This window comes from Branchiostoma floridae, chromosome 3 (assembly GCF_000003815.2).
Source record: "Branchiostoma floridae strain S238N-H82 chromosome 3, Bfl_VNyyK, whole genome shotgun sequence".
Taxonomy (NCBI): Eukaryota; Metazoa; Chordata; class Leptocardii; order Amphioxiformes; family Branchiostomatidae; genus Branchiostoma; species Branchiostoma floridae.
The window spans coordinates 277,425-302,658 of NC_049981.1; the positions used below are offsets into that span (position 1 = coordinate 277,425).

A 25,234-nucleotide genomic window follows, 5' to 3' on the forward strand; every position below is an offset into this window, starting at 1 on the left:
GGTGGACCCACCTGAGCTGCGACCATGTGTTTTGCAGGCCGAACAAAAATGACCGGAATGTTCTCCGCACACATGGCTGTCGTGCAGTCTCTAAAGGAAGCATTTAAACGCTGTCTTGTCGTCATCTGTAGAATCCTCGCAAATCGTAGACAGCCAAGTGCAAATGTAAAACGTCTGTACAAGACACACTAGGAACACAGAGAGTCCTTCACCTCTTTGAAAAAAGTCTCAAGAAAAACTAGGATCGTCGTCGATTTTCTGAAAGCTGCACGAAAATAAAGGTAAAGTTATGGTCATGGGCGTGTCTTTGTGTGTGTTTGTGTGTCTTTGTGTGTATGTGTGTGTGTGTGTATGTGTGTGTATGTGTATGTGTGTGTGTGTGCGTACGTGCGTGCGTGCGTGTGTGTACATGTGCATGTGCATGTGCATGTGTGTGCGTGCGTGTGTGTTTGTGTGTGTGTGCGTGCGTGTGTGCGTGTGTATGATCGTTAAAGGCGACAAGTTGGCGACTGTTAGCGAATATCATTTCGAACAGAACTCAACATGAGAGGTTCAGGTCTATTCTCGTTTTTTGTATCCAAATCATTTAGTAACGAACGACAAAATGACGTTGAGGGATAGATTTTCATGTTCTGAACAGTCCCCTCCCATGGAGTAATGCGGCCCAAACTTTCCCCAACGCTTAAGCCCTACGTCGCCACGTGGCAGTGGAATCCCTAACCGCACTGGAATCGGCGACTACAGGAGCTTTGGAAGAAACATCGGTGTTCGCTCGTTACCAAGGAAACGGCGTGTAGAACTGTTAGCGTTACCACGGCAACGGTGATTCTAGATCTGCAGGTGGGTGTTATATGATATATTAATGATAAATATACGTTCACTTTCCGTTGTTCAAATATATGTATAACATATGTTTCGGTAGAAGCCTGTTTCTAATTTCTCCAGTGTATTGTGAGAGTATAAATTGACGATTCTATTATTGTGCCGTGCCAACAAGATTATTGACCCATTATATATTAGGAATACATTTTCCTACCATTTCTTTGCATATTAAGCTAACCTTTAAGAATTGTAGTCTACCACAAGAAACACGACTGTTTTGCTCTTGAGAACATTTTCAATCTTCGGGCCAGAGTCTTACATAAAGCCCCTTTAAGAAGTTTGTATTGACCCAGCCATGACCCAGATATCTCCTTACTAAGACGGGTCAAGAAAACCTTGGCTCAAGTGACCACCGATGACCTCTTGAAGTCGTTTGAGTTGCATAAAAAGGTGTTTAGGAGTAATCTATACGTCGTGCGATCTTTGTGCAATAACAAAAACGGATATTCTTGGAACAGCCGTGCTGAGAAAATTAGCCGTCTTGTAACGGAACATACGGTCTTTAAGTTATATCCCCATGCTTGTCGGTAGGGGTGGGTACCGTTACAGTGTACCGGTACAAAACCGGTTTTTCTCATTGGACCGGTCCAGAAAAACCGGACCTGAAAAAAAAATCTGTAGACCGGATGTTGGACCAATAGGAAAATGAACAGATTATATGATCGGGCTTTCACACGTTTTGGGGCTTACTGGTCGAGGAAAATAACAAGAGCGAAGTAGAGTAGAGTCTATAGTCATTTCTAACAAGTTTTACAGTCAATCGTACAGAGGTAGTTAGCCTTGTAGGATTTAAAACGCCAGTTGGAGTCGAATACTACACAAAACAAATTTCTTTGTAGCGAAATTGAATATTGTTTTGAGTATCGTCCATTCACTAGTTTTCACATACTGAATCCGGTTCAGGTTCAGGTCCGGACCTGGATCTGATCCTCTGGACCTGAACCGGACCTGGACCTGAATTTTCTGTACCGGCACTCCCTAGTTGTCGGCTATTAGTTTTAGCACAGCCTCCCTTCTACGGCATCAAAACCGTGCCACAACCTAATGGCCAGACGAATGTGACCCCATTATCATCAGATCTAAAGTGACGCAGTTAAACGAACGTGTATATCAAGTCCGTAGGGTTTTTCGCATATTTTTTATACGCAGTCGTAAGGACAACATGCAACTCATACGCATCTCAAACGTTTTTCGTCCGCTTTAGGTACCCGTGCTGCGTAAGGTTGCCTGTGAAAAAAATGTCAGTAGAACCTCATACGAATTTGATATACAAGCCGCGTGTGCCTATACCTCCAGGGGACGTTCACACATGTGCTCATATTGAAGGCAGTATTCATTATTTTGGTTTAGGTAAAGTTTGCGGGATCAAGGTTTTTTTCTTATACTTAAACCCGACGTTACGAGTATATAGCCCTGTTGTTGAACAGAAAAAGAAAAACACGAATTCTTCTCACTCTGCAAAGGAAGTGAAAATCCCTTTTTGTTTACTCAGCAAACCTGGGGTTTGACCTGCTGACCCACTTACCCTGGTAATGTCAAACCGTGTCTGTTGTCAAAGCCAGGCCCTGGGAAAAAGGACCCGATCGACTCTAGTCGCAAAACCTTGCATATTCTAGCTTTAATCTAGGTCGACCGTTGATAGGAGACATAGAAATTCAGATGCAAAAATCTGGGAGATAAAATTCAAAACAGACTTGTATTTCACATTAATGTTTTATAGTTTCTTTGTTTTTTTACGCTGTATGTGGTTTGTTGTCTTTTTACCCATACTTGTAAGTTTTGCATAAGGTTCATTATAGCGTCAATGGTAACAAGGGTCCAATTAAGGACGCCGCCAATGTTCCGCATGTTTAACACAGAGAAGATAAAGGGCTTTAGTCTGTTTTTCCCTTGTAAACCCTACTGTGCAGTTGTGCCGATACGTTTAAGCTCTCCTATATATAGTCTAATGTCTCCAGGGGGCTAGCGTGTTCTGATTTACCCTGCGTTACTTGATCTTACTTCACATCTTCGCCTCCAGTGCTTTTCTCGGACCGTCTGTTATTTCATCCGCTTGCAGCTCCCGTGGTAAACTGTCCCTGAATGAACCTCAATGATTCTGACATACAGACTCCGTGTCTAAAGGTAATGGTATGCCCACATTCACCCAACGTCGTCGTACAATTTTGATGTCGCAGTATTTACAAGCAGGCTGACAGAACCAACCACCGACACGGGTTTAAGCGGAAGGCTTTCCTAGTAAAAAGGCAGATGAGTTTTTACAGGACACACATGTGCGGCTATCCAAGGGATGCCATCGTTTGAGATCGTACAGCAATTGTACAACGTTTGTATTCGCGCCCTAACGGTAACGTTGCGCTTTTACATGACAAGAAACCATGACACAGACACAGACACACACATACAGACACGCACACACACATACACTCACACCGCGCACAAACACACACGCACGCACACACACACATACACACACATATACGCGCGTACACACACACACACATACACACACACACATGCACATGCATACACACGCGCGCACACATGCACACAACATGCACATACAAACACACACACAGACACACATACATACACACGCGCGCGCGCGTGCACACACACACACATACGTACACACATCTCACTGCCAGGCAAAGGGACAATCCAACTGTACCACATGGAAACTATACTGTATTGTACAGTAACCAACTGAACCATTTAGACCCGCCCGTCTTTAGTAGGTTAGCGGAACAGTTCCAAATCCTGAGGTCAAAAGTCCCACCTTGCTGTCGTTCACCTGACTTACAACTGGAAAGAGTTACTGTAACATTCCTTAGAACGCTCATCTTGTGTCACTTCGTATTCTCCTCATCGAAATTACTTGAAGAGTTGCCTAGCTGTATGTGTACTTTAGATCACTATAGATTTGATCATGATTAACTCCATGAATATGGTAGCATTGCTAAAATTGATGCGTCGGTTTTTGTGTGTTTGTGTTAAGTGATATTCGTTGTTAGCGTAATCTTAGAACCTCTGAATGGTTTGTTATGGTATGTCTGGTATTCTGGTACGGTAATGTAAAAAATAAAGTCAAGATTATTTTGGGCCCTCTGGTGTGTGACTTTGGAAAAGCAGCAACATTTTCCTTTTACGAATCACTTTGCCCTGGGCATGGTGTGGGCAATCGTATATTATAACTGTAGAGGACTATTTCCCTGTACGTCTTGCCAAAGTTTTGAATAAACAATGTGTACTTGCACTAAGCAAAGTACAATCCGTTGCGCTCTGTATAATGTTGCTTGGTCTACACTTAACCAAGCAGATGACACGTGGAATAAACACGAGTCAATTTGATAAACGTTGGACTTAAACCAGAGAGACACCTTTAAACCAGATGATGACACAATTCCAGTGCGTGTTTGTTTGTTCAGGTCCAAACGCTATGTCGCTTTAGTCTCTACCAGACTCCTGCCTGGGCGAATAGTAATAGGGGACTTTGACCAAGTTAGGAAGTCCTAGTAGGAGTTAATTGGCCGAGGAGTGAACTGACCGGCCGGCGGATAGCTGGATAGACTGCAAAAGACTTACTGAGATCACATTGTCCTCCTTTGGCCAGATTCCTTTCTTTTGTCATCCAGTTGACGCGTCTGCCTGGAGACTAAAATATCTCTTCAGAGATACTCTCATGCCATGTTGACTTGACTTTATGGATGACATCCGCGTTCGCTACTCTCCGACCATTTGTCAGGCTGTTTTTATTTATTTTAACGTTTTTAGGCGTTCAGTTATCGGGATTGTTGTATGTACCCTGAACGCAAGTAGACCTCTCTGGTTCTGAAAAGAAGACAAATATTCGTGGCGATCACGTGGTTTTGGTCACTCGAGTTGAAATTTTGTCTAGACGAACAGTTAGACAGGGTCCATGGGTTGTTCCCGTGGACGGCAGCCAAACGCAAGTATCATGGCTGCGGATCAAAAAGTTACGCCAAACCGCTAACATATGTTATTACTGGCACGCAACAAGGACAGACAGGAAAACGATTAGGCACAATCAGAATGGGAATAAGTCAGCTTTTTACGATGCGTTTGATCTTTATTTTAAAGAAATAAGATTAGAAATGACACTAAGGAAAGGTTGCAGTGACTGAGTCACAGACGGTCACCCTTGGTGCTAGAATAAATCTTATTTCAAATCCATTGAACAACGTTTGCTGGCCCCCAGGCTTTTTTGTCAAAGTGTATAGGAAATTGTTTTGGTGCAGTTTTTGGATGAAATTTACGGTGATATTACTACATGTAGCAACTGTTCGCACATGATTCAAACGTTTTACACCGTATATTCGTATGTCGAAGAGTTTGGGAAAACGTTGTAAGTAGGGTGTTCAAGCACAGTGGCCCCCTAGCCACTGGATCTAGAACTTTGTAGAAGCTGTGCATTCGATCCTGGCTGTCGCTTGTGCGCTTTTGTCCACTGTTTATTGTACAAAATGTACATGTTGAGAACAAGGGAAATTTTTCCTTTAAAAATGTAAATTGACTCTTTCTTCTTGCTTTAACTGATGAGCTTTTAAGGAGATTGATATCACTTCTCATTCACAAGTAAGAATGTAAATCTCAGAATATTCTCCACGGTTTTCATGGCCTCAATACAGAAGGAAAATCACCTACAACAATCATTTCTTTATTCCTGTTTTCAGAACAACAGCGTGAAACAAGATGGTGGCCAAAGTTTCTCATATCCCATGGATCACTGCGGTTCTGGGGCTGGTACTCATGCGCAGTAGCGTCCAGGCGCAAGAGAAAAAGGAATGGATCATCAACGGTCTCCGTGGTACGTACGTAATACCGATCAACGCAAACGAAAGTAGTGGGTGAACAAAAATAACGGTACTGACGTGGTCATTACCAATTTGCTTCCATGAAATCTTTCTCTGTCAGTGTATATCCAAAGCTGCTGTATCTCAAATTCTATGTCCATCTCTCTCTCCTTCTTTCTCTCTCTCTCTATTGAACTGATCAGGAAGGTTGAACGAATGACTTAACACGCAAAGTATGGTAAACAATCAAGTTTCTTTTTTTTTCGAAATCTTCTTTTACTTTTGAACTCTGTTTTCCAACATTTATTAACGAAAATGTAAAAACATGTACATGTCCTCTTGCTGCTGCTTTGTACGAAAACATTTCATTTCTTTTTGTAAACGGATGAAAATTGATGCGCGCATTTGTATCATGAAACTTATCACATAATCAATTTCTTTCCGTTTCTGTAGAATCCTGTCAGAATAATTCCATGTCCATCCATTTCAGATCTACCTGTACAGCCTATCGCCTTTTGGCCTCTCAACAAGGACTACGAGGGGAGAGACGTCAGCGGAAACGGACATGACGCAATCGTCATGGAGAACGTGGTCCCGGACCAGGGCCCGCTGGGACAAGATGGCGGCTCGTACTTTTTCCAGGGCAGCCTGAATTCCTACATAGAGTTCCCGAACAACGGGAAGCTGGACACGAAGTACTCTATCACCATTGTTGCAGCGGTGTACCCATTGGCTGCGGCAGCAGGGCCTATCCTGTCATATATCTCACCAGGTCTTCTTCTTTATCTTGTTGATCATTCTGATTATTCTAGGTACATATTTTGTGACACACACACCACGCACACACCACACACACACACCACACACACACACACACAAACACACACACAGAGGCACTACCGTGTTTGGAACATGAAATATCAAAACCAGGAGTTTCGCTACAGTACTGTTACAAGTCGCTAGGGAACTAAATCTAAAATTCACATACTAGATGGAGAGACAATCCATGAAGGCCTTTTCTTGTTATGCTGTTCATCCACATACATTCGGACATAATATTTATATAGTACATACAAACAGACGCTACGCAATACGCTACAAGTATTTACAAATGCTATAAAACGTAATTAAATCCAATCCTATTTCTATGACACTAGGTCGTCTGGGTGTGATGCTGTGGCCCTATACAGACGAAACAGGCACCAACCTGATGTTCCTTCCGCAGAAGGATACGGACTACTCCTCACCGAACCACTCCCAACCCGCGCTGGAACTCAACGCCTGGAACCTTGTAGCGGCGTCATACGAATATGGAACAGGTACTTTTCATTGAGCTCATAAGTTGATATTATTTTGACTTAAATTTTTGACTGTCAATCAACATTGATGCCATTGGGATCAAATTTTCAACTGAGGTCCATCAACCTTGCCACGTCCTACGATATACACTGCTTTATAGCATCAGATCTGTGACGTCAGAGACACGTGACTGCAACAGCTGATAGATAGCCTATGTCGGCCCCCCGACTTTTTTCCATCAATTTGTAATGTTGCTCACAAACACTTGATAAACTAGTTTATTGATAAGTTTTTACTGTGTAAACTAGACAATAAATAGAACAGACGAACTAACTGACTAAGGATATAATAAAACACTAATTAACAGTGGCCTTTGGAAAAGAAAAAAAAAGTTGCATGGCTTTGTAGACAACTCTTGAACGGTCCTTCGAAAGACTTGACATCATCAATCCCTCGATGAAAGACAACTAAGATAAACCGCCAAGGATTAGCGTACTTATCGGTTACGCCTCTGTAAAATACCACTCCAAAGCCAGGCTTTTATGCTACAATCTGCGAATACTGTTAGCCAACTCGATAAGAAACAAGTCTAAGCTGAAAATCCCCTGAAGTGTGAACTTATAAAAATCCAGACACGGAGTCTAGACACTTGTTTCTGCCAGCAATTGCATAATGTTAAATACAAATGTCATGGCTGCGGTTTTGGACAAGTTGTCCACATCCTGGCATCGTTACAGCTTTTAAATTACTTCACGCCTTTGTTATTTTGTCATACATGGTAAAATTGAAAGGAATGAGGTCATTGCTGAATCGAAATTGGTAACTGTGCATAAGCGGAAACAGTTCAACATTTAACCACGCTGGACCGCATCGAAACCACATCAAAATAGCAAAGATATGTCAATAGCACATTGAACACCCGAAAAATACATTCAAGTCTTTTTCATGAGAATAAGAAGGCAAAACCCCTTACCTATAGTATCTCCCAAATACCAACATATCCCAAGAAAAAGCTTTTTACAGTCAGCTTTACCAATGGTATATGCGCCTGATAATGATACTGATCTTTGCCCAGTATGTATAATATAAAGTTTGCATAATATCAGGTTGTGCGTTAACTGATTTTTCAACATTGATAACAGGTGCCGTTACCATGTGGGTGAACGGTAAACAGGTTTACTCTGGCATCTTTACTTACCCCGGGAACCTGGCTACCTACGGGCGCCGTCTGCGCGCGGGGCATAACGGGAACGCGGCCAGCACGTTCCAGGGTAGACTGGCATGCCTGCAGGTGTATGACCAGGCCTTGTGGCGGCAGGCCATACTGTCGGCCATGGACGCCTGTCCTTACCATGGTTAGTGAAACAAGATAACAATGTACTAACTACGACCCTTTCTCATGTTATTCTCTTTCAATGTGTGAAACATCATCAGCCCCTGCAGTTCCCGACGTGCTGCTAGGGGGCACAAACCTACATTTCTTACACTCTGCTCCAAGAGCTATTACTCAAAAGGTAAAAATGAGCATGAGATACCAAATGTTTCGTCATTGAAATCCCGTTGGAATCCAAAAATTCTTTCACTTTCAGGTCAATAGAATTAAAAGATAACGTATCTTTTAAAAGGACACACGAATGCACAGACAGACTCACTCACACAAATGTACAGGTCCTTCTTGGTTATGGTCAACGAAAGAAATCGACAAATGATCAGAGGCAAACAATAGATTGTTAGAAAAATTGCAGACATGGCAACTGATCAACAATGCTAAATCTAAGCATATAAGAAACCATCCTCTTTTGATACTTGTAAGCAATATGGCTATCGTAATCGCTCACCACTACATTAAGCTGATCTCAAGACATGCAAGTCAAAGGTCACTCGAAGCTGGTACCGTCTGCCGTCTCTGTGAATGTTTGTACCCTCCTGTCCACAGATCCACCCGTAGCGATGGTGAGGAAGTTCGGGAACAAGTGTTACGGCCTCTCCGCTCCTGCAGCCATCAAAAACCACAGCGAAGCCTCGGCAACGTGCAAGGAGATGGGCGGCAGTCTTGTCAAGGTGATCTGTCTACTTTTCTATCATTTCTTTGAATTACACATTCAGTCTTTCCCAGTTCTTTTTCATTTGTTTCTTTCTTTATTTGATTAGTTTTTTCTAGCTTTCTTTGTTGTTTGTTTCTCTTCAACATTTACTTTTTCTATCTTTCTTCATTTCTGTCTTCCCTCTTTTTTTCATTTTTTACTGTTTCTTCTTTGCGTATATATTTCGTCGTGTTTCTTTCCGATTTCACTATTTCATTCTTTCAATTCTTTCTTTCTTTTATCATCAATATAAGACACGAAGGATCCTCATTTATTGACTTAGTATCGGAATAAAAAAACAAACACCCGGAAACCGCCATTTACATAATACCACATTGCCAAAAAGATTCAATAGCTTTACAACGGCACTCTTAAATGGTATAAGAAAATGTGTTAGTAAGTATTATAATTTGACCTATACCTTTACCCATCAGGTTTCAGACGACAATGAACACAATATACTCAAGACCTTCATCAAGGAGAGGAATGACGTCACCCACTGGATCGGTGTCTCCGTCTCTACCGGACCCTGGTCTCCTGCCTACGAAGATGGGACCAAAGTCAACGGTATGTAATGGGTTAAGACATACAACGGATGGATGCTGAAACCGAACCAACTAATTGCAGTACAAAGATAAGCCACTAAGATGTCCACGGCTAGCATCCTCAGGGTTTATAAGTCCTATTTTGATATACGACATATCGTCATAATCCTACCATGGCTAAATTTCTACGTTCACGCATACGTATGCTCACGCGCACGCCTGTATGCACAAAACCAACATACTAACCTATGATCCAGCCGACCATACACAAACCATTACCAACCAGCCCAAGCAAGCAACCATCCAACCAACCAACATATCGATCAAGTAACCAACGAACCTACGAACCAACCTCTACTGCAAACACAAATACACACACACACACACACACACACACACACACCACTTACACACTCACACATACATACACACCACTTACACACTCACACATGCACATACATGCACATACGCCAAGAAGCATCACAATGCTGAAGACAGGATAACGTCAAGGGACTGCAACGCAGGGCACAGAAAAATGTTTACATTTGTCTATATTGCATGCCCTTTCTCAGGCCAGTGGCAGCCGTGGGCCGCGAAGAAGGATGAAGGGCTGTGTGTGTCGATGGATAAGGAGATGGGGTGTGACTGGGCGCCATACCCGTGCTACTGTAAACAGGCATTCGTCTGTGCATCAGGTACCTACATTTTTGTTTGTTTGTTTGTTTGTTATTTTGAACGTTTGTTTAGTCAAGAAAGCTCAAATCAGCCTGCAGGCCGCTTTTCATTGAGGTCATGAGGGAAGAGGCAAGGGTCAGAAAACGTATATAAAAGAGAGACAGTTTACGTCATTAACAGTAGCAAGACGTTTTTGAAATACATCATTATTCTTTTTATCGATTCTTTCAAAATCAAAGGAGCATTTAAAGAGCAAGCATAGCACAGAAACAAACTAAAAATAGTTGAAACACATGAGAACCAATTGGCAGTACACTATTATGCAAATGTGTTGAACTATGCTAATAAATTCATTCATATAGCAACAAAACTATACATTGGTTCAAGACATCATAAATTATTAAATTATTAAATTTTTGCATAAATTATGATAATAAGCTAGAAGTATGCTCACCTAATCATGTCAGACTGTCTCACATAGATTAATGAAACTATACATATATACAAATCACAAAAAGAGTCACACAAAAAACTGTATTTGTACAAAACGTTTTGGGATCCGTTTTGTCTCCATACGGTAATCTACGTCACAAAAAAGGTACGGTGGTTTGAGGGTTAAGAAAACTTCGTTAACTTGTATATAGAGCTGCGTCTTTATCATTTACATGGGCATTAAATTTTAACCTTTGTTCCAAGACAGAAAAAAACAACTCATCCAAAATGCGAACTTGGTCAAGAGCAACGTATGTGCTTTATGTGAATATGTGGATGATATTGGCCTTATTTTGAAATTAGTATTTCTTTTCATTGTTATTTAGATTACTACGAAGCGGAGTCCCCTGACGACAAGTGCAGTAACTGTGTGAACGGTGCCACCTGTAAGGGTTGTTTCAACTCCCTCATCACTACATGCGACTGTCAAGCTGGATTTACGGGGGAACGGTGTGAGATCAGTGAGTATCATCGTTAAGGGGTTACAACAATTTTCATCAATCAATGACTGTTTTTTGTAAAGGTACAGTACATACCTCCCAAATTCCTGATGTCTACCAGCACATCATCGTCAGGGGAATGACCTAGTCCCAGTTCTCGCGAGAGAACACGAGACTAGGTCAGGCTTGCGTGGATCAACCTAGTCTCAGTTCTCGCGAGTCATTACCCTGACGATGATGTACTGGTAGACATCGAACATTTGGGAGGTATGTACTGTACCTTTACAAAAAAACAGTCATTGATTGATGAAAATTGTTGTAACTGTTTGCATACGTGACTGATGAACCTCTTCAACGATATCATCGTTAAATCGTAAAATACGTCGATGAAGATTAGACAGTCAGGTATTGAGATATATTTCATAGCAGATTCTCAAACAACTGAATATGATGTAGGAAACGGTCAGACGTTTTAGGTAGCATACACTTCCTTTCGTTTAAGTGACACTGACAAAAGGTTGCGATTTTTGCGTGGAAAAAAGTTCTCTGTTTCCTGCAGGAGTTAAATCGTGGTCAATTGCTTAATTGGCGTAAAAATCTTACGGGGTGCCAAAGATCAACCCGACGGCGGAAATTTTCTCCTGTCCCGAAGAGAGCTTATGATTATATTTCAGCCATACCATAGGTATGGTGAAATATATTGTATTCGTAATGTTTCTTTCTTTCTTTCTTTCTTTCTCCTGTCAAATCTTCAGAACACGGTATCTCCGTTGTTCCTCAACCGAATGACTTGAAATTTGTTACAAGGGTAGAGTGGGCCAATACCCTCGGACGTTTTTTTCATTTTTTCCATATCTGCCTCTTAAATGATTTTATTAAGGTTTTTTGGTCATCTTAAGACCAAAACTGTATATTTGGCCCCCCTGTACCCTGGTATTACAACCAAATGAGCTGAAATTTGACAGAGATGTGCCTTGATAATGCCCCCATATAAATTTGATAACACTTTTGGTGTACAGTACAACAAAATGCTTATTTTTGCGATTTTTTTACCAATTTTTGACCAAAAAAGGACACTTTTGGCTCCTGTACCTTGGTATTGCAGCCGAATGAGCTGAAATTTGACACAGATGTGCCTTGATAATCCCTTCATATAAATTCAATAACACTTTTGGTGTACAGTGCAACAAAATGCTTATTTTTGCGATTTTTGGCCAATTTTTGACCAAAAAAGGACACTTTTGGCTCCTGTACCCTGGTATTACAATTAAATGACCTGAAATTTGGTATAGATAGGCATTAGATACTTGGTAACAAGATTCAAGTAAAATTTTTGACATAAACAACTTTAAAATGATTAATTTTGGCACTTTTCTGAGGGGAAATTTGTTTTCTTTTGGCCTCCTGACGTGACCTTCCGTGACCCCGCACAGAGCCACACCTGTGCGCGTCAGCCGGAGAGTTAATTGAATCAAAGACCTAGCCAATCAGCGAAGAGGAGGCCAAAGGCTAATTAATATTCATAAGCGGGGCCTCATGATCCCGTATATAGCAGTGTTCCCGCCAGGGGGAGCGAAGCCCGCCTAAGGCTCTCGCATTTTAGACTATTCAGAAGGCTTTATATTGTATCAGTTCTTAGGGGCATATCTATGATAATCGCAGCAGTCACTTAACTTAACTTCTCTTCAGGAGTTTAGCGTAACACTATTTCAGGTCAAACCGTCAAAGGCAACTAAAAACAAACTTTAACGTTACTGAGTTCAACAGTACTTATATCTTGTTATCCGAAGTTGAAACGCTAGCGATGGTATTTTCGCTGCGCTGTTACGTTAGCTCCGTGCGACTGTTGTTGACGGTCTTATAACGGTATATTTTGCACCCCTGTACCCTGGTATGAGTAACATTTGGTATAGATAGGCATAAGATAGTTGGTAAAATGATCCAAGTAAAATTTTTGGCATAAAGTACTGTAAAAGGCTTAATTACAGCACTTTTTTTTAGGGGAAATTGGTTTTCTTTCGTTCTCCATGCCATGACCTTTCGGACGTTCACCCCACAGAGCCGACATCTGCACCTGCGTCTAGCCGGCAGGAGGAGTTAATTCAATTAATGGTTCAGCCAATCAGCGAAGAGGAAAGCGAAGGCTAATCAATATTCATAAGCGGGACCACACAATACGTTAACTTGAAGACTCAGGCCGTACAGACTTCTCACCAGGATTTTTTCAAAGCGTCGGACAGGGGTCCGGGGGCCGCCGAATGTCCCTGGCGGGGTCCAGGGGCAGGGCCACTGTGGGGGGCCGGGACCCAGGTGGGCAAAGCCCCCCCGGAAGCTCTTGCATTTTAGACTATTGAGAAGGCTTCTTTTATCAGTTTTTTTAGGGCCATATCTACGATAATCGTAGCAGTCACTTACTTCTCTTCGGCAGTTTGACTTTAAAATATTTCGGGTCAAAGCTTCAAAGACAACTAAAACCTCATAAACAACAAACTTTACTTAGGCTAGCTCAACAGTATACAAAAATATTGTACGGGTTGCTATCCTTAGTTGAAGCGCTTATTTATAGCGCTAGTATCTTCGCTGCGCCGTTAGCCGCCGTGCGACTTTTGTTGACGGTCTGATATCCCTACGTCGCCGCCTCGCTGATATTCCCACGGACATGCTTCAAGAAAAATACCCAGCAAAAAACGCTGTTCTGCGTCAAATTCTATTCTATAAAACATGTGGGACTCAGTTTTACAGTCTAAATATTTTGTAGAAGCACCGCTGTAGGAAAGAAGGTCCAAGCAATGTAAAACATCACGTAGCATGAAGTTCGCTGTCAACTGGCACACAGCACATGACTGTTTGAAACTCTAAGTCTAATCAACAGCCATGTTTGATTGATAGCCGGCGGTCCTTTGATGAAGTCGGCGAAAGGTGCGTTAGTTAGAAAATCTGCGTTTAGTTTTGATACGTAATTATAAGTTAGACAGTGGCGAGAATGGAGCTTATACTTTTTTAAACTTACACCTAGTTATCGTACTGAAAATTGTTAATGACATTACATGAAGTCATTCAACAATTTTCAGTCATAATGAAAATTTTCTGAATGGAAGGTGTGATTATTGTCATTTTCTGAAAAATAGAAGCAAGCTCTGTTTTTACCTGGAATCAATTCACAATACCAGTCCACTTTGGGGGATAATGTACTGTTAAGAAAAAAATAAGAGGATGTTCCATTTTTGCGCAGGGGTGATTTGGAACAGTCCAATGTTGCGTGGGAATGGGTATGGCTGAAATATGCTGTATTTGCTCTTAAGCAAATGTCGGCCTTTCTAGTTAAATATAGTTATTACATTAAAACATATATGCTATTCTAATAACATTCAACAAAATGCTTAAGACTATGCACCATCATGTTCTTGCAGATATAAACGAATGTGCCTCGAATCCGTGCCAGAATAACGGACTATGTGTGGACGGAGCGAACTCGTACGGCTGCCAGTGTACTCGTGGATTCAGTGGAGCAAACTGCGAAATCGGTAGGAAGGTACTTTTAAAGCAATCGTCTCTCGGGAAAGAAGGTTTTCTATTAAGAGGGTTTGTGTATCTGTGTGTCTCAATCATTGCGGGCAGCAAAACTCAAGAAGACGTGGATGGATCTTGGTAAAAGGAAGACTACTTGAGTTTGGGCCCTCTATATTTTTTGTGGTACTGCAGTAGAACCTCTGGTTCTCCTGTTAACCCTATTCAGACCGGGGGGGGGGGGCTTTTGAGGCCCGCGCCTACTTTGATGTCCTATAACGCCAGAACGGCTCACGCTAGGGCCACCAAATTTAGTGAGTTGTCCTAAAATATTGTTGGCAACAATTTCACGAAGTTTGAAAAAATTTTCCATATTTTCGTGTTGCCATGGCAACCGTTTGTTGACAGGCTGTTTTGCCAAAAATCACTATTTTTGGTTCTAACAATGTATTTTTCACATTTATTTGCTATATTACTGCTATTTTGTTACATAAATAAAATCTTATATTATCTAGCATATCTTTCATAATTATATATGCATAAATTATGCTAATTTGATGACGTCATCAGCCCAAAATCCAAGATGGCGGACCGTATGGCCAGATCAAGAATAACGAGCTAATTATCCCTTAAAATTTATAACTACCTGGTATTTTTTCATCAAAAATCATCTAAATGAATGAATTGCGTCTATTTCCATTGCCCTTTGTGATTATTTGTTGCAAAAAAAGTATTTTTAAAAATTCAAGGTGGTGGATATAATATGGCGGAGCCCAACTGGTATCTTAGATGTGTATGACGTCATTTTATGGCGTCATTTTGACGTCATTGATGTTGCTATTGGCAACGCAAGTCGTAATAAACATTATCATTCTGTTATCTGCACTTGTTGTAACATTTTTGTAGAATAACTTGAAGTTTTCTGAGAATACCCTTTTTTCATGGGTCCGGCCAATATAATCAAATTGATGACGTCATCATTACGTCATCTTACGTCAACGTAACGTCAGACGTCAAATGCTTGTCAGATATTATGTCGATATCATGTCCTAAAAATTTGGTGGTCCTACGGCACGTCGTTTTAGAGTTATAGGACTTCAAAGTGGAGGGCCTCAAAAGCCCCCCCCCGGTCCAGGGATGACCAAAAAAGCCCGGTCTGAATAGGGTTAAGGACATGCTAGTCACTACACTGCACGGGGTATGGACACTACAGGGAGTATGAATACTGCAGGGTTACATATATTGGAGGTGTTTAGACCCTACAGGGGTACAGCAGTATGAGCACGAATAGTTGAAAAATAAAAACTTATTGGGAGGGAAGTATCTTGCATTTTCTTAATAAAATGTTGCCTAAAGAAAGCTGTATTTTCGTGTCATATGCACTTTAAAAATGCTAAGTTACTTATTCATCTGTTTCTTGTTTCATTCTGCAGAAATCGACGAGTGCGAGTCGTCGCCATGTCAAAATGGCGGCTCGTGTATTGACCATATCGGCTGGTACAGCTGTCGGTGTGCGCCGGGTTTCCTCGGCAGCGACTGTGAGATAAGTAGGTTATTTTCAACATTGTACGAAAGTTAGCTTTATCATGGATCTTTTTCATCTTTTATAGTTGCCTTATAGCCACCACTCCCCACCACAAAAAGTAAGAGGACGGAGTTCCAACTGTATGTATTACAAGTTGAAAGTTCATCTGCACTGAGTAGAATATCTGGATTAAAGTTGAACAGAAAATTGGACCTACCCAAACGTTTTACTGTCCTAAACTCCATTACCTTTGTCAAGGAATGACCAATCCATTGTGATTCTCTGACGTCACATGACTGGGTAAGCAGTGGATCATAAGTTGCAGGAAGTCTATTGTCTTTGTTGAGGGATGGTTGTGAAGTCCTGATTAAGTGGCTTCTTTTATTCCTGCAATAAAACTATGAGTCTGTTTTTGTTGACCACATTTTTTTTCATTTCTTGCTGACTTCTTGAAGACATTAACGAGTGCGACTCCAGACCGTGCGCGAACGGAGGAGAGTGTATAGACGGTCTCAACTCATTCACTTGCAACTGTACACTGGCCTTCAGTGGACTGCAGTGCGAAAGCGGTATGTATTTATTTATTCCTTTATTGACAGACAACAAAGGTCACCCAAGTAACCGTGGACATTATTTGTTGGTTAGATTGGATGTAAGAATTACCTTCATGTTTTGTCTGGCTATCAAAGAAGCTTTAGAGGTTGTAGCTAAGAGCATGCTCATCTGGGGCACACAGAAAAGCCATCTAGAACCGTATGTCAAGACAATAAACTTGAAAAAAAAAGGACGTTCAACTTACAAACACGCATAAAATATATATTGATGTAATAGCTAAGCTTGCATCATTTTAACAACAGTCAGTGTCCTAATAGACCATTTATGGGTTTAAAACAGTACATAGCCTAGTAATTAGTGAAGCGACCAATAAGAGAATGGCTGCTTGTCGGTCAAATATTTACATTATTATGCTTTTATTTTGCATCTCTTAAGGGACTATGGGACCAGTCTACGTTACTCTAAATTGCTACATATTGTGGTGCATAACACCAGTTATAATATTTATCATTTGATCTTGTATACTGAAAAATGTGTGTAGTCTTGGCGAAAACTAAATGGGAGCTGATTTAGAAACAAGTTTTGTCTGTTTGCCTTATTGACTTCGTTTTAGATCTACCATGGCCGCCGCGTGAGAAAGGCGTATACTAAACTTTCAAATTCTATATAAGAACTATCAGGTATTATATATCGTAACCGTATGATGTCACGTTGTATTGTATTATTACCATAATCTTCCTAGAGTACAAGTTGTTTGCCTGCCTATTTTCAGCTGTTGACTTGTGCACGGAGTTCGACATTGTCTGCCCGACACCGTTCTACTGTGTCAACCAGGCAGGCGCCTTCGTCTGCAAACTTCCTGGCAATGGGGTCTTCTCTGGTAAGTCATCGAAGAAAATTATTTTATAATTCTTCCGCTCTCTTGAATGATCTGCCACGCATGGCATCACTTGTTCCATTTCTAGATCATAAATCATAAACCATGGATAGTGAGTGAGTGAGTGAAATTAATTACAGAATTGCTTATGTTTCAATTGATTTATGAGGGCAATATGATGGACAGTATTTTGTTTGCCACATTGGCCTCGGTTTCGATTTATCATGTCCGCTGCGTGAAAAAGGTATATTAACTGTTTGAATGGTTGCAGGTCGCCGGAAGAGAAACATTCTGCCGCGAGTCCAGTGCAGCAGCGCCTCCTGTCCCAAAGGCTGGTACTGCATGGTTGCGGATGATGGCTACACCTGCATCCCACCGAAGTAACATGCACCCAGCAAAATTTGGGGATATGGTATCTAGCAAATCATTTAACGATTGTATACAACAGGCTTGTTGTATCATTGCATGGCCAGTAAATGCAAGACGACTAGCATATTAAGTTTTTTCACAACTATGGAATACTTCTTAGAGAAGACTGCTTAGAGTTACATGTATTTGAAAGATCAAGGAGATATGAGAGCCAGAATGAATGTGTAAATGACAAATACCTCGGCTAGCTACTAAATATTTTGATTTTGTTTTGTCTGTATAGCGTAATATTTTAAATTTGTTTCTAGGTGAATTAGAAGGTAGAATTTGATTCAGATGTTTTGAACATGTGTAAAATGCACAGAAATTTGTAGTTGTACGTTCCAGAGGAAGACATTGTTTTGTTGCAATAGTAGTAACATGATCATGCGATGCCAAAGAAAAAAAAAAGAATCGTAATAGGCAACTTTTCATCACAAATTGTGAATAGAATGTGACACTGTCAATGACAGTAAGTGTGTGAATTGTATTGTGTCCAAAATTACTCTCATAATAATAGAATATTAATTTCAATAGTCAATTGTAACATCACATTATTGTGGTTCACATTTAGTTCTACATGTATATAGCCAATCCATCTATTACAGTCAAATGCTGATAGACACTGTAAAGTCATTTATTTTGGTATAATGCATTTGATAAAAGAACATGTATGTCAATTATGGCTGTAAGAACAAAAGAAAATAAAACGCTTTTCATGATTGGAATGAATGTGGTAGAAATTTAAAAAAATTACGGATGGCAGCCTCCTTCAATCTTTGTCACGAGAAATTTCTCAAATCATCCCAAGACAGAAGTGAATATTTTCATCAGGTTGGTATTTCACAGGATAGCAAGAGTCTTTGTACACAACCACGAGTTTTATTCAATATATTAAGTATTGATGATGAGGGGGCATACAGACTCAGTCACGTTTGGGACCGCATTCTTTAAGTGAAATAGTTGATGATTGTTACACTGTTATCATTGTTACTTGACAACAGTTATAGATATAATGTACAGCATACGTCAAGTTTAGGATCAAAATCGCTATACAAGCACCGCATTAACAATTAATCTTTGCATATATGTAAATACGTTTTGGACTGCATCTGCAAGCAGCGACACCTATGTTGCAGTGCACATTTTTTAACCGGTAAGTATTACTCTGAGGAAGGGGACAGACGTCTGTCACCTAAACGTCGGGTTATAAGAAGAAAAAACACTAAGTTGTGTACAAATACCTTTTTTACAATCACTCCCGGGATATCTTGGTTAAAAAACGTCCCAAAACGACACCTAGCTATCTTTCCTATTCAAATCAACTATTTCAAGGCGCAAACATAATTTTTTTAAGAACAATTTTAGAATTGACAAATGCCAAGTGCTGCCACCTTTTGTTAAGGGTTGCTAAAGAAAATAATACAGCCTCTGGAGACAATTTTTTCTAAATAAAACTTGTCAAATATTACAGCTTCCGATTTCTTTTCAAGTGTATCAGGTAAAGTTTGAGTTTGTGGATTGCTGATCACATGACGAGTTTCCCCTCGGCTAGCCTGATGAGGCTGTCTTCCCCGCCCCGTGCCCGGGGTTCCCGCTTCCCCTGCAGCTGGAGGGCCTGCCGACGGCTCTCCTCGTTCAGTCCTGGTGGAGAAAGCACAGGTTTCATCATCATCATCAGTCACTGTGTTCTGCAACTATAGTCTGGAAAGTCCTATAGCTGCATTCAGTCTTTCTTCATTCTTTTCCTCTTTTTGATTTGGGTCAAAACAAATCTTGATAAACAATTTGACTTTCACTTAACGTGACCAATTTAGCGGGACTGTCCGAAACAGAATAACATTCAAAACAGGTAAACTTGTACCCATCCTTTTCCATTGTGCTTTGCATCCTGTAAGCTTCCTTAGCTCCTTAGCACAGGTTTAGAGAGGAAAACTGTTGTTCTACGTAACGCTAGCTCACCTTTATTCGTGGGATAACCCATATCCGTTGCATTCAAAAACACGATATTTAGGGGGCGCTGACTAAAAAAACCGAAAACACACAAAGATGCACACACACACAGAGGCACACTCCAAACATTTACTCATTGTATCATGGATATAGTTCCTTGTGTCACGGAGATATAGGTTCACAAAGAAATGGATTCACAAATAGGAATTCATAAACACTCATCCCAGCCAATGGCGATGAAATATAGTGAGAAACTTTTTTTTTAGAAAAATACACAACTTTTTAACCAATCAGACTCACTTTCGGTGTCCTCCTTCATCTGCTTGAGGAGCGCCTCCAACGTCATGCCTTCCCGTGCTGCCTCGCGCAGATCAGCCTGCAGACGGTCTGCAATGACTTCTGGGAAATAAAACAAAATCAATTAAAATTAAGTCCACAAATACATAACAATGAAAGAAATACTTAAAAAGTAATTGCAAACTTAGAGAAGCCTGTGTATGTTTTTTTATCATATGCACTGTACACCGCTCACTATTCTACTATTTCACGTTACATGTCAACTTTGTCGTACTATCATCTTTCGATCTGTCGGCATTCGTTGGGTGATCGTGCACATGTACTGCTGTCTTCATACGAAAAAGAGTACCTTAGATCCTAGCCGGCGGTTGTTTCTGCCACAGCATGCTAGAAAATCCCAAAATAAATCGTACGACAATCTACGATTAATAACCTTGAATTTGTACCTTCGACCTCGTTCTTAGACTCTTGCTCCGCAGAATGTGTCCTGATGGCAGCCTTTGTCTCAGAGGGTTGGATGTCTTTCTTCGATACATCTAATATAAAAACGAATGGAAATGTGATGTGAATAGCGTCTGTCATAGAGAACTACTTGCGAGAGTCTTCCAACGATATTACATTTGGAAGTAATTAATCAAAGTAGGCCATGTCAATGGTAATGAAGAACGAATAGGAAGAAAACATTTTAACATTTTATCACCCTAACCCCTTTAGTACATACACATTTGGGACATTTCCTAGACAACGTTTCGGCGAGGGAGTCTCCTTTTAACCTCGTTTGTTGCGGTGACCGTCTGTCACCATCTTCAGGGCAGAACTGACTTAGTATAGTTAGCACTGCAGCTAGTTGTCGCTGCAGCATTATCAATAATGCTGTCCAAAACGTGACTAAGTTGATTCCCCCCTCCCTTACAGAGTTCATGACTCGAGTTGATTTTCTTATCCATCTGATGATGGTGGCAGCCAGTAAACAGCTATATAATAATGTATTGTTGGTGTAAAAACAATTGTTCTGAAACGATTAGAAGATGAATGAAAAAATGGCCGACCATTTGGGTCCCCCAGTTCGTCCAGGTTGTACGGCCGGTCCATGAACTTCCCTCCCTCCATGAAATACTCGGTCTCCTGCGGCAGGGTGTCCACTACTGTTCGTGTGTTGGACGACAGGATGTTGGCTAGCGCCGTAAGGTCTGGGTCTAATGTAAACAGATGTATGGTATAATACTTAATTTTCTCCCAACACAAAGTCATACGCGAAAAATTACGTGCAGATTTACAGTACAATCATAATTGTCTTCCAACACAAAGTCAAACGCGGCAAAATGTATGCCAGGAAGTTTATACTTTGTAAGAGGTATCAAAGAGGCTGATAACATCAGGGTACTGCAGCCATCACTTAACAGAAACGGTGGGCGTTGTAAACTTCCTAACGCGTTGGACCAATTGTTGACGTCACTTATCTAAAGATCACCGCTTAATAAAATCACGTCTCAGTAATAACTATTGCTAGTTTATGTTCTGAAGTGATTGGTCATCAGTATTGATCCTGAAGAAGGCGACAGTGGTTAAAATTTGACCCATGTATACCTTTGTGTTGGAAGAAAGTTAAGCTTTGCACTATGGTTTCAACCAACACAGGTGAACTTCCGTGATAAGTATACAGTGATAGCAAACGGTTATTGGGCGAGCCGACTACTACAGCAAGGTGGTGAATTGTGAGGAAAGTATAACAATCTAGGCTATTTGAAATGAGCGACTGCCAATTGGCTTTAACTCAGGTGAATATGATTTTATTGCCTAAAGTGGCTTTGAAAATATTGCAATTTGAAATCACCGTCCGTAACGTTTGCGAAATATTTCAGTTCGAAACAACCGCCCATCCACTTGGTATCTCCAAATACCTTGATTTAAAAAAAAAATGGATAAAGCCTTTCCCGCTAATAAACTAGCGTTATGCTAAACAAATCCACCAAAACGCTTTGTGATAATCGTTGCCAGATTGCACAAGAAGTTTTTTTTCAATTTGAAAATAACGTTTGAACAGTCTACACATGATCACTTACCTTCGGTTTCTTCCTTTGTCTCCTGGACCATTTTGGTAGCCTTCTTCTTGAAAAAGCTTTTGAGTTCCTGTAAGGACATCCCCGGAATTTAAAAAAAAAAGCAAATAGGTGATATGTAGTTACTGGTTAAATTTACAAAATAGAATAAATTAATCCCTTAAGTCTTTTTTACCGAGTTCCAAGAAATCCCAGAATAAACTTGCCCCGTTTTGCCAAGGCTTACTGCTATACAAAATATCATTGAAATGAAAGAAAAAAAATGCTGCTTTTAAAAAATTCTAAAGAAGAGATTCTCTCAAACAAATATCATGACATAGTTTATGACCTGTAAGAACTCCACGTCCTCTTGGGTCAGCACGTTCCCAGAGCCGCGCTCTCGTTCCCGAGGTGTGTCTAAAGAGGCCGCCAGTGAGTCGACATAGTTTTTGACCTCTAATTCAGCTGACGGATCCGTCTGTGGTTTTGTCGTGGGTTTCTTGTCTGGAAGCTGTGTGGGTTCAGTTTCTGGAGCCGATTGCTCTTCTTGCTCGTCGGAGAACGTGTCAGACAACTTGTACAGCTGAAATTGTAAGAAAAGAGTTTTTAAATCGTTTAAGATCTTGAACACGAGACATGTCTTACTAGACGGTACGTGAATACCAACGGTGACTTCTATTTAATATTATGCAGATAGACAATACTTAAAAATGTCAAAGCAAGACAATTTTAATCACTTAATATCATGCAAGGATGATTATGGAATTAGCGCAATATGTAAATATATCCGTGTTACTTAAAGACCAACAGATTTGCCCAAACAAACGAAAATGATGTCAGAGAAGGAAATGACGTCAGGTGACGTGTTATGTCTGAGTACTCACGTTTTTCTGTAGCTCTTCCAGCTGCTCTTTCAGTAGTTCAACCTGTGGATTGAAACGAAACGTTCGTTGAAGAATGTAGCAACATGAATATATACAGTTTGCAATTAAGAAAAAAACGGAAATAGAGCGTAAGAAAATTTGGCAAATTTTAGATAACATGTGAAACAGTGGATCTTACCTTTTGAGCTGAGCTCATGGGTTTCTCATTGTCGAATTTGTTTTTGGTAGGTACTGGAATGAAGACAAAGTGATGAAACATTAGATTCTTTGTTACATAGAATATTAGAGTAAAATGTCTCCATTCTGAAGAATCGCCATACATTCATACAGTCACCATTCTTCCCGAGAATGAAAAAAAAATCAAACATATTATGGAATAGATTTGTGAGATGAGCGGCAACCAAATCATTTGTTTTTAAAGAAAACTTATTCTTTCTAGCCTCCATTGCAGGCTCCCTGGAATGGGGCTCCCTGAAATGAAAGCTTGCCGTCGAGGAGAGTTTGTCGTGGAAGGCTGCAGTCACCACCGACCCTAGCTTCCTCAGCAAACTCCCTTTCCCGGCATAAGACCTAGCCAATGTTGAAAATCGCGACCCCCCCTAAAATAAAGCTTGCAACGGAGGCTGTATTCTCTCTCTGTAATAAAAATTCTTCTTTTACTGTAATTTATATTCTCATATTTTTCTTGTTAGTGTTTTTTTCTGTACTCTGGCAACTCCTAAATACTTTAATTTATCACCAAGTGCGTTGCCACCTTGTCCGTTCCCTGGTATGTATTTGATCAATAAGAAAATACTGCACCAATACAAGCTAATTGTTTGACCATTATGTGTTGGCATTGCTATAAGAATATCCTCTGTGCTTGGCAACGCTATACAAACTCATTCAATGTTTGAGATACAGGGTAGAAAATACGGTACGTTAGAACGTTAAGATCGTATAGAAACAGCAGTTAAGCCAAATGTAGTGATTTACATATTTACTCAATATAACTTGTTAGAATCATGACCAAAATCATCATCATTACTTTTTAGTATTCGAAGTTGGGAAGAGAAAGTTCTCTGCATCTTTACGTGTCATTTAAGTAAAATACACTCATATAAAAACCAACCCTGTCCTCAAGCCCCAATTCCATTTGGTGGCGATCGTGTTGCGATCACATTGCGACCTAAATTTTATTTGGGCAACCACTGATTTTATAATTGAAATATCATACAGAATGTAAAAGTATGACTGAAAAGACATCAAAGCTCCCAAAGCGTAAACGAGGTGGACTGTTGTTTTTGTATTTTTTTACGCCCAGCATCCGGTATGAAAATCATTGAGCGTTCTGTCAAACGTTTAAAAACTCTCCGCCATATTTGTTTATTGAGATTTGAGGTTTGTGGAAGGATTGACATAACAGGTGACTATCACCTTTTCAAGATGTCAACCCGGAAACCAGACTGTAAGGTTTGATCCACTAACACCGGGAACGGTCGCTACTCTATTCGTGTGGGGGGTTCTTTAACGTGCGTGAGGTGTAGTTCTCCCAAAACACGGGACCTCCATTTAACCCTATTCAGACCGGGGGGGGGGGGGGGGGCTTTTGAGGCCCGCGCTAACTTCGATCATGAACGCCAGAACGGCTTACGCTAGAGCCACCAAATTTGGTGAGTTTTCCTAAAATATTGTTGGCAATAATTTTACGAAGTTTGACAAATTTTCCATTTTTGTTGTTGCCATGGGAACCGTTTGTTGACAGGCAGTTTTGCCAAAAATCACTATTTTTGGTTCTAACTATGTATTTTTCACATTTATTTGCTATATTACTGCGATTTTGTTACATAAATAAAATCTTATATTATTCAGCATATCTTTCATAATTATATATGCATAAATTATGCTAATTTGATGACGTCATCAGCCCAAAATCCAAGATGGCGGATCGTATGGCCAGATCAAGAATAACGAGCTAA

At 40.5% G+C, this 25,234-nt stretch overlaps 2 protein-coding genes across 2 annotated transcripts in view; one reads left to right on the forward strand and one right to left on the reverse strand.

The window, feature by feature from the left end:
* Positions 1–757: 757 nt before the first annotated feature.
* LOC118412408 lies at positions 758–19,313 on the forward strand. The gene is made up of 14 exons (XM_035815256.1): positions 758–840; positions 5,577–5,710; positions 6,187–6,468; positions 6,854–7,015; positions 8,138–8,350; positions 8,932–9,056; positions 9,514–9,646; positions 10,197–10,319; positions 11,118–11,252; positions 14,642–14,755; positions 16,172–16,285; positions 16,719–16,832; positions 17,591–17,698; positions 17,967–19,313. Exons 2-14 carry the CDS (start codon positions 5,596–5,598, stop codon positions 18,077–18,079), a joined length of 1,851 nt encoding a protein of 616 aa, XP_035671149.1. The 5' UTR covers positions 758–840; positions 5,577–5,595; the 3' UTR covers positions 18,080–19,313.
* Positions 19,314–19,554: 241 nt separating this feature from the next.
* The window catches only part of LOC118412409, a 9,046-nt gene continuing 3,366 nt past the window's right edge, over positions 19,555–25,234 (reverse strand). Inside the window, exons 2-9 of the mRNA XM_035815257.1 lie at positions 23,455–23,507; positions 23,277–23,318; positions 22,742–22,975; positions 22,417–22,483; positions 21,403–21,549; positions 20,800–20,889; positions 20,357–20,455; positions 19,555–19,747 (exon numbers count right to left, since the gene is read on the reverse strand). Coding sequence (XP_035671150.1) covers positions 19,632–19,747; positions 20,357–20,455; positions 20,800–20,889; positions 21,403–21,549; positions 22,417–22,483; positions 22,742–22,975; positions 23,277–23,318; positions 23,455–23,507 — 848 coding nt within the window. The 3' untranslated portion in view covers positions 19,555–19,631. The remainder of the gene's footprint in view (positions 19,748–20,356; positions 20,456–20,799; positions 20,890–21,402; positions 21,550–22,416; positions 22,484–22,741; positions 22,976–23,276; positions 23,319–23,454; positions 23,508–25,234) is intronic.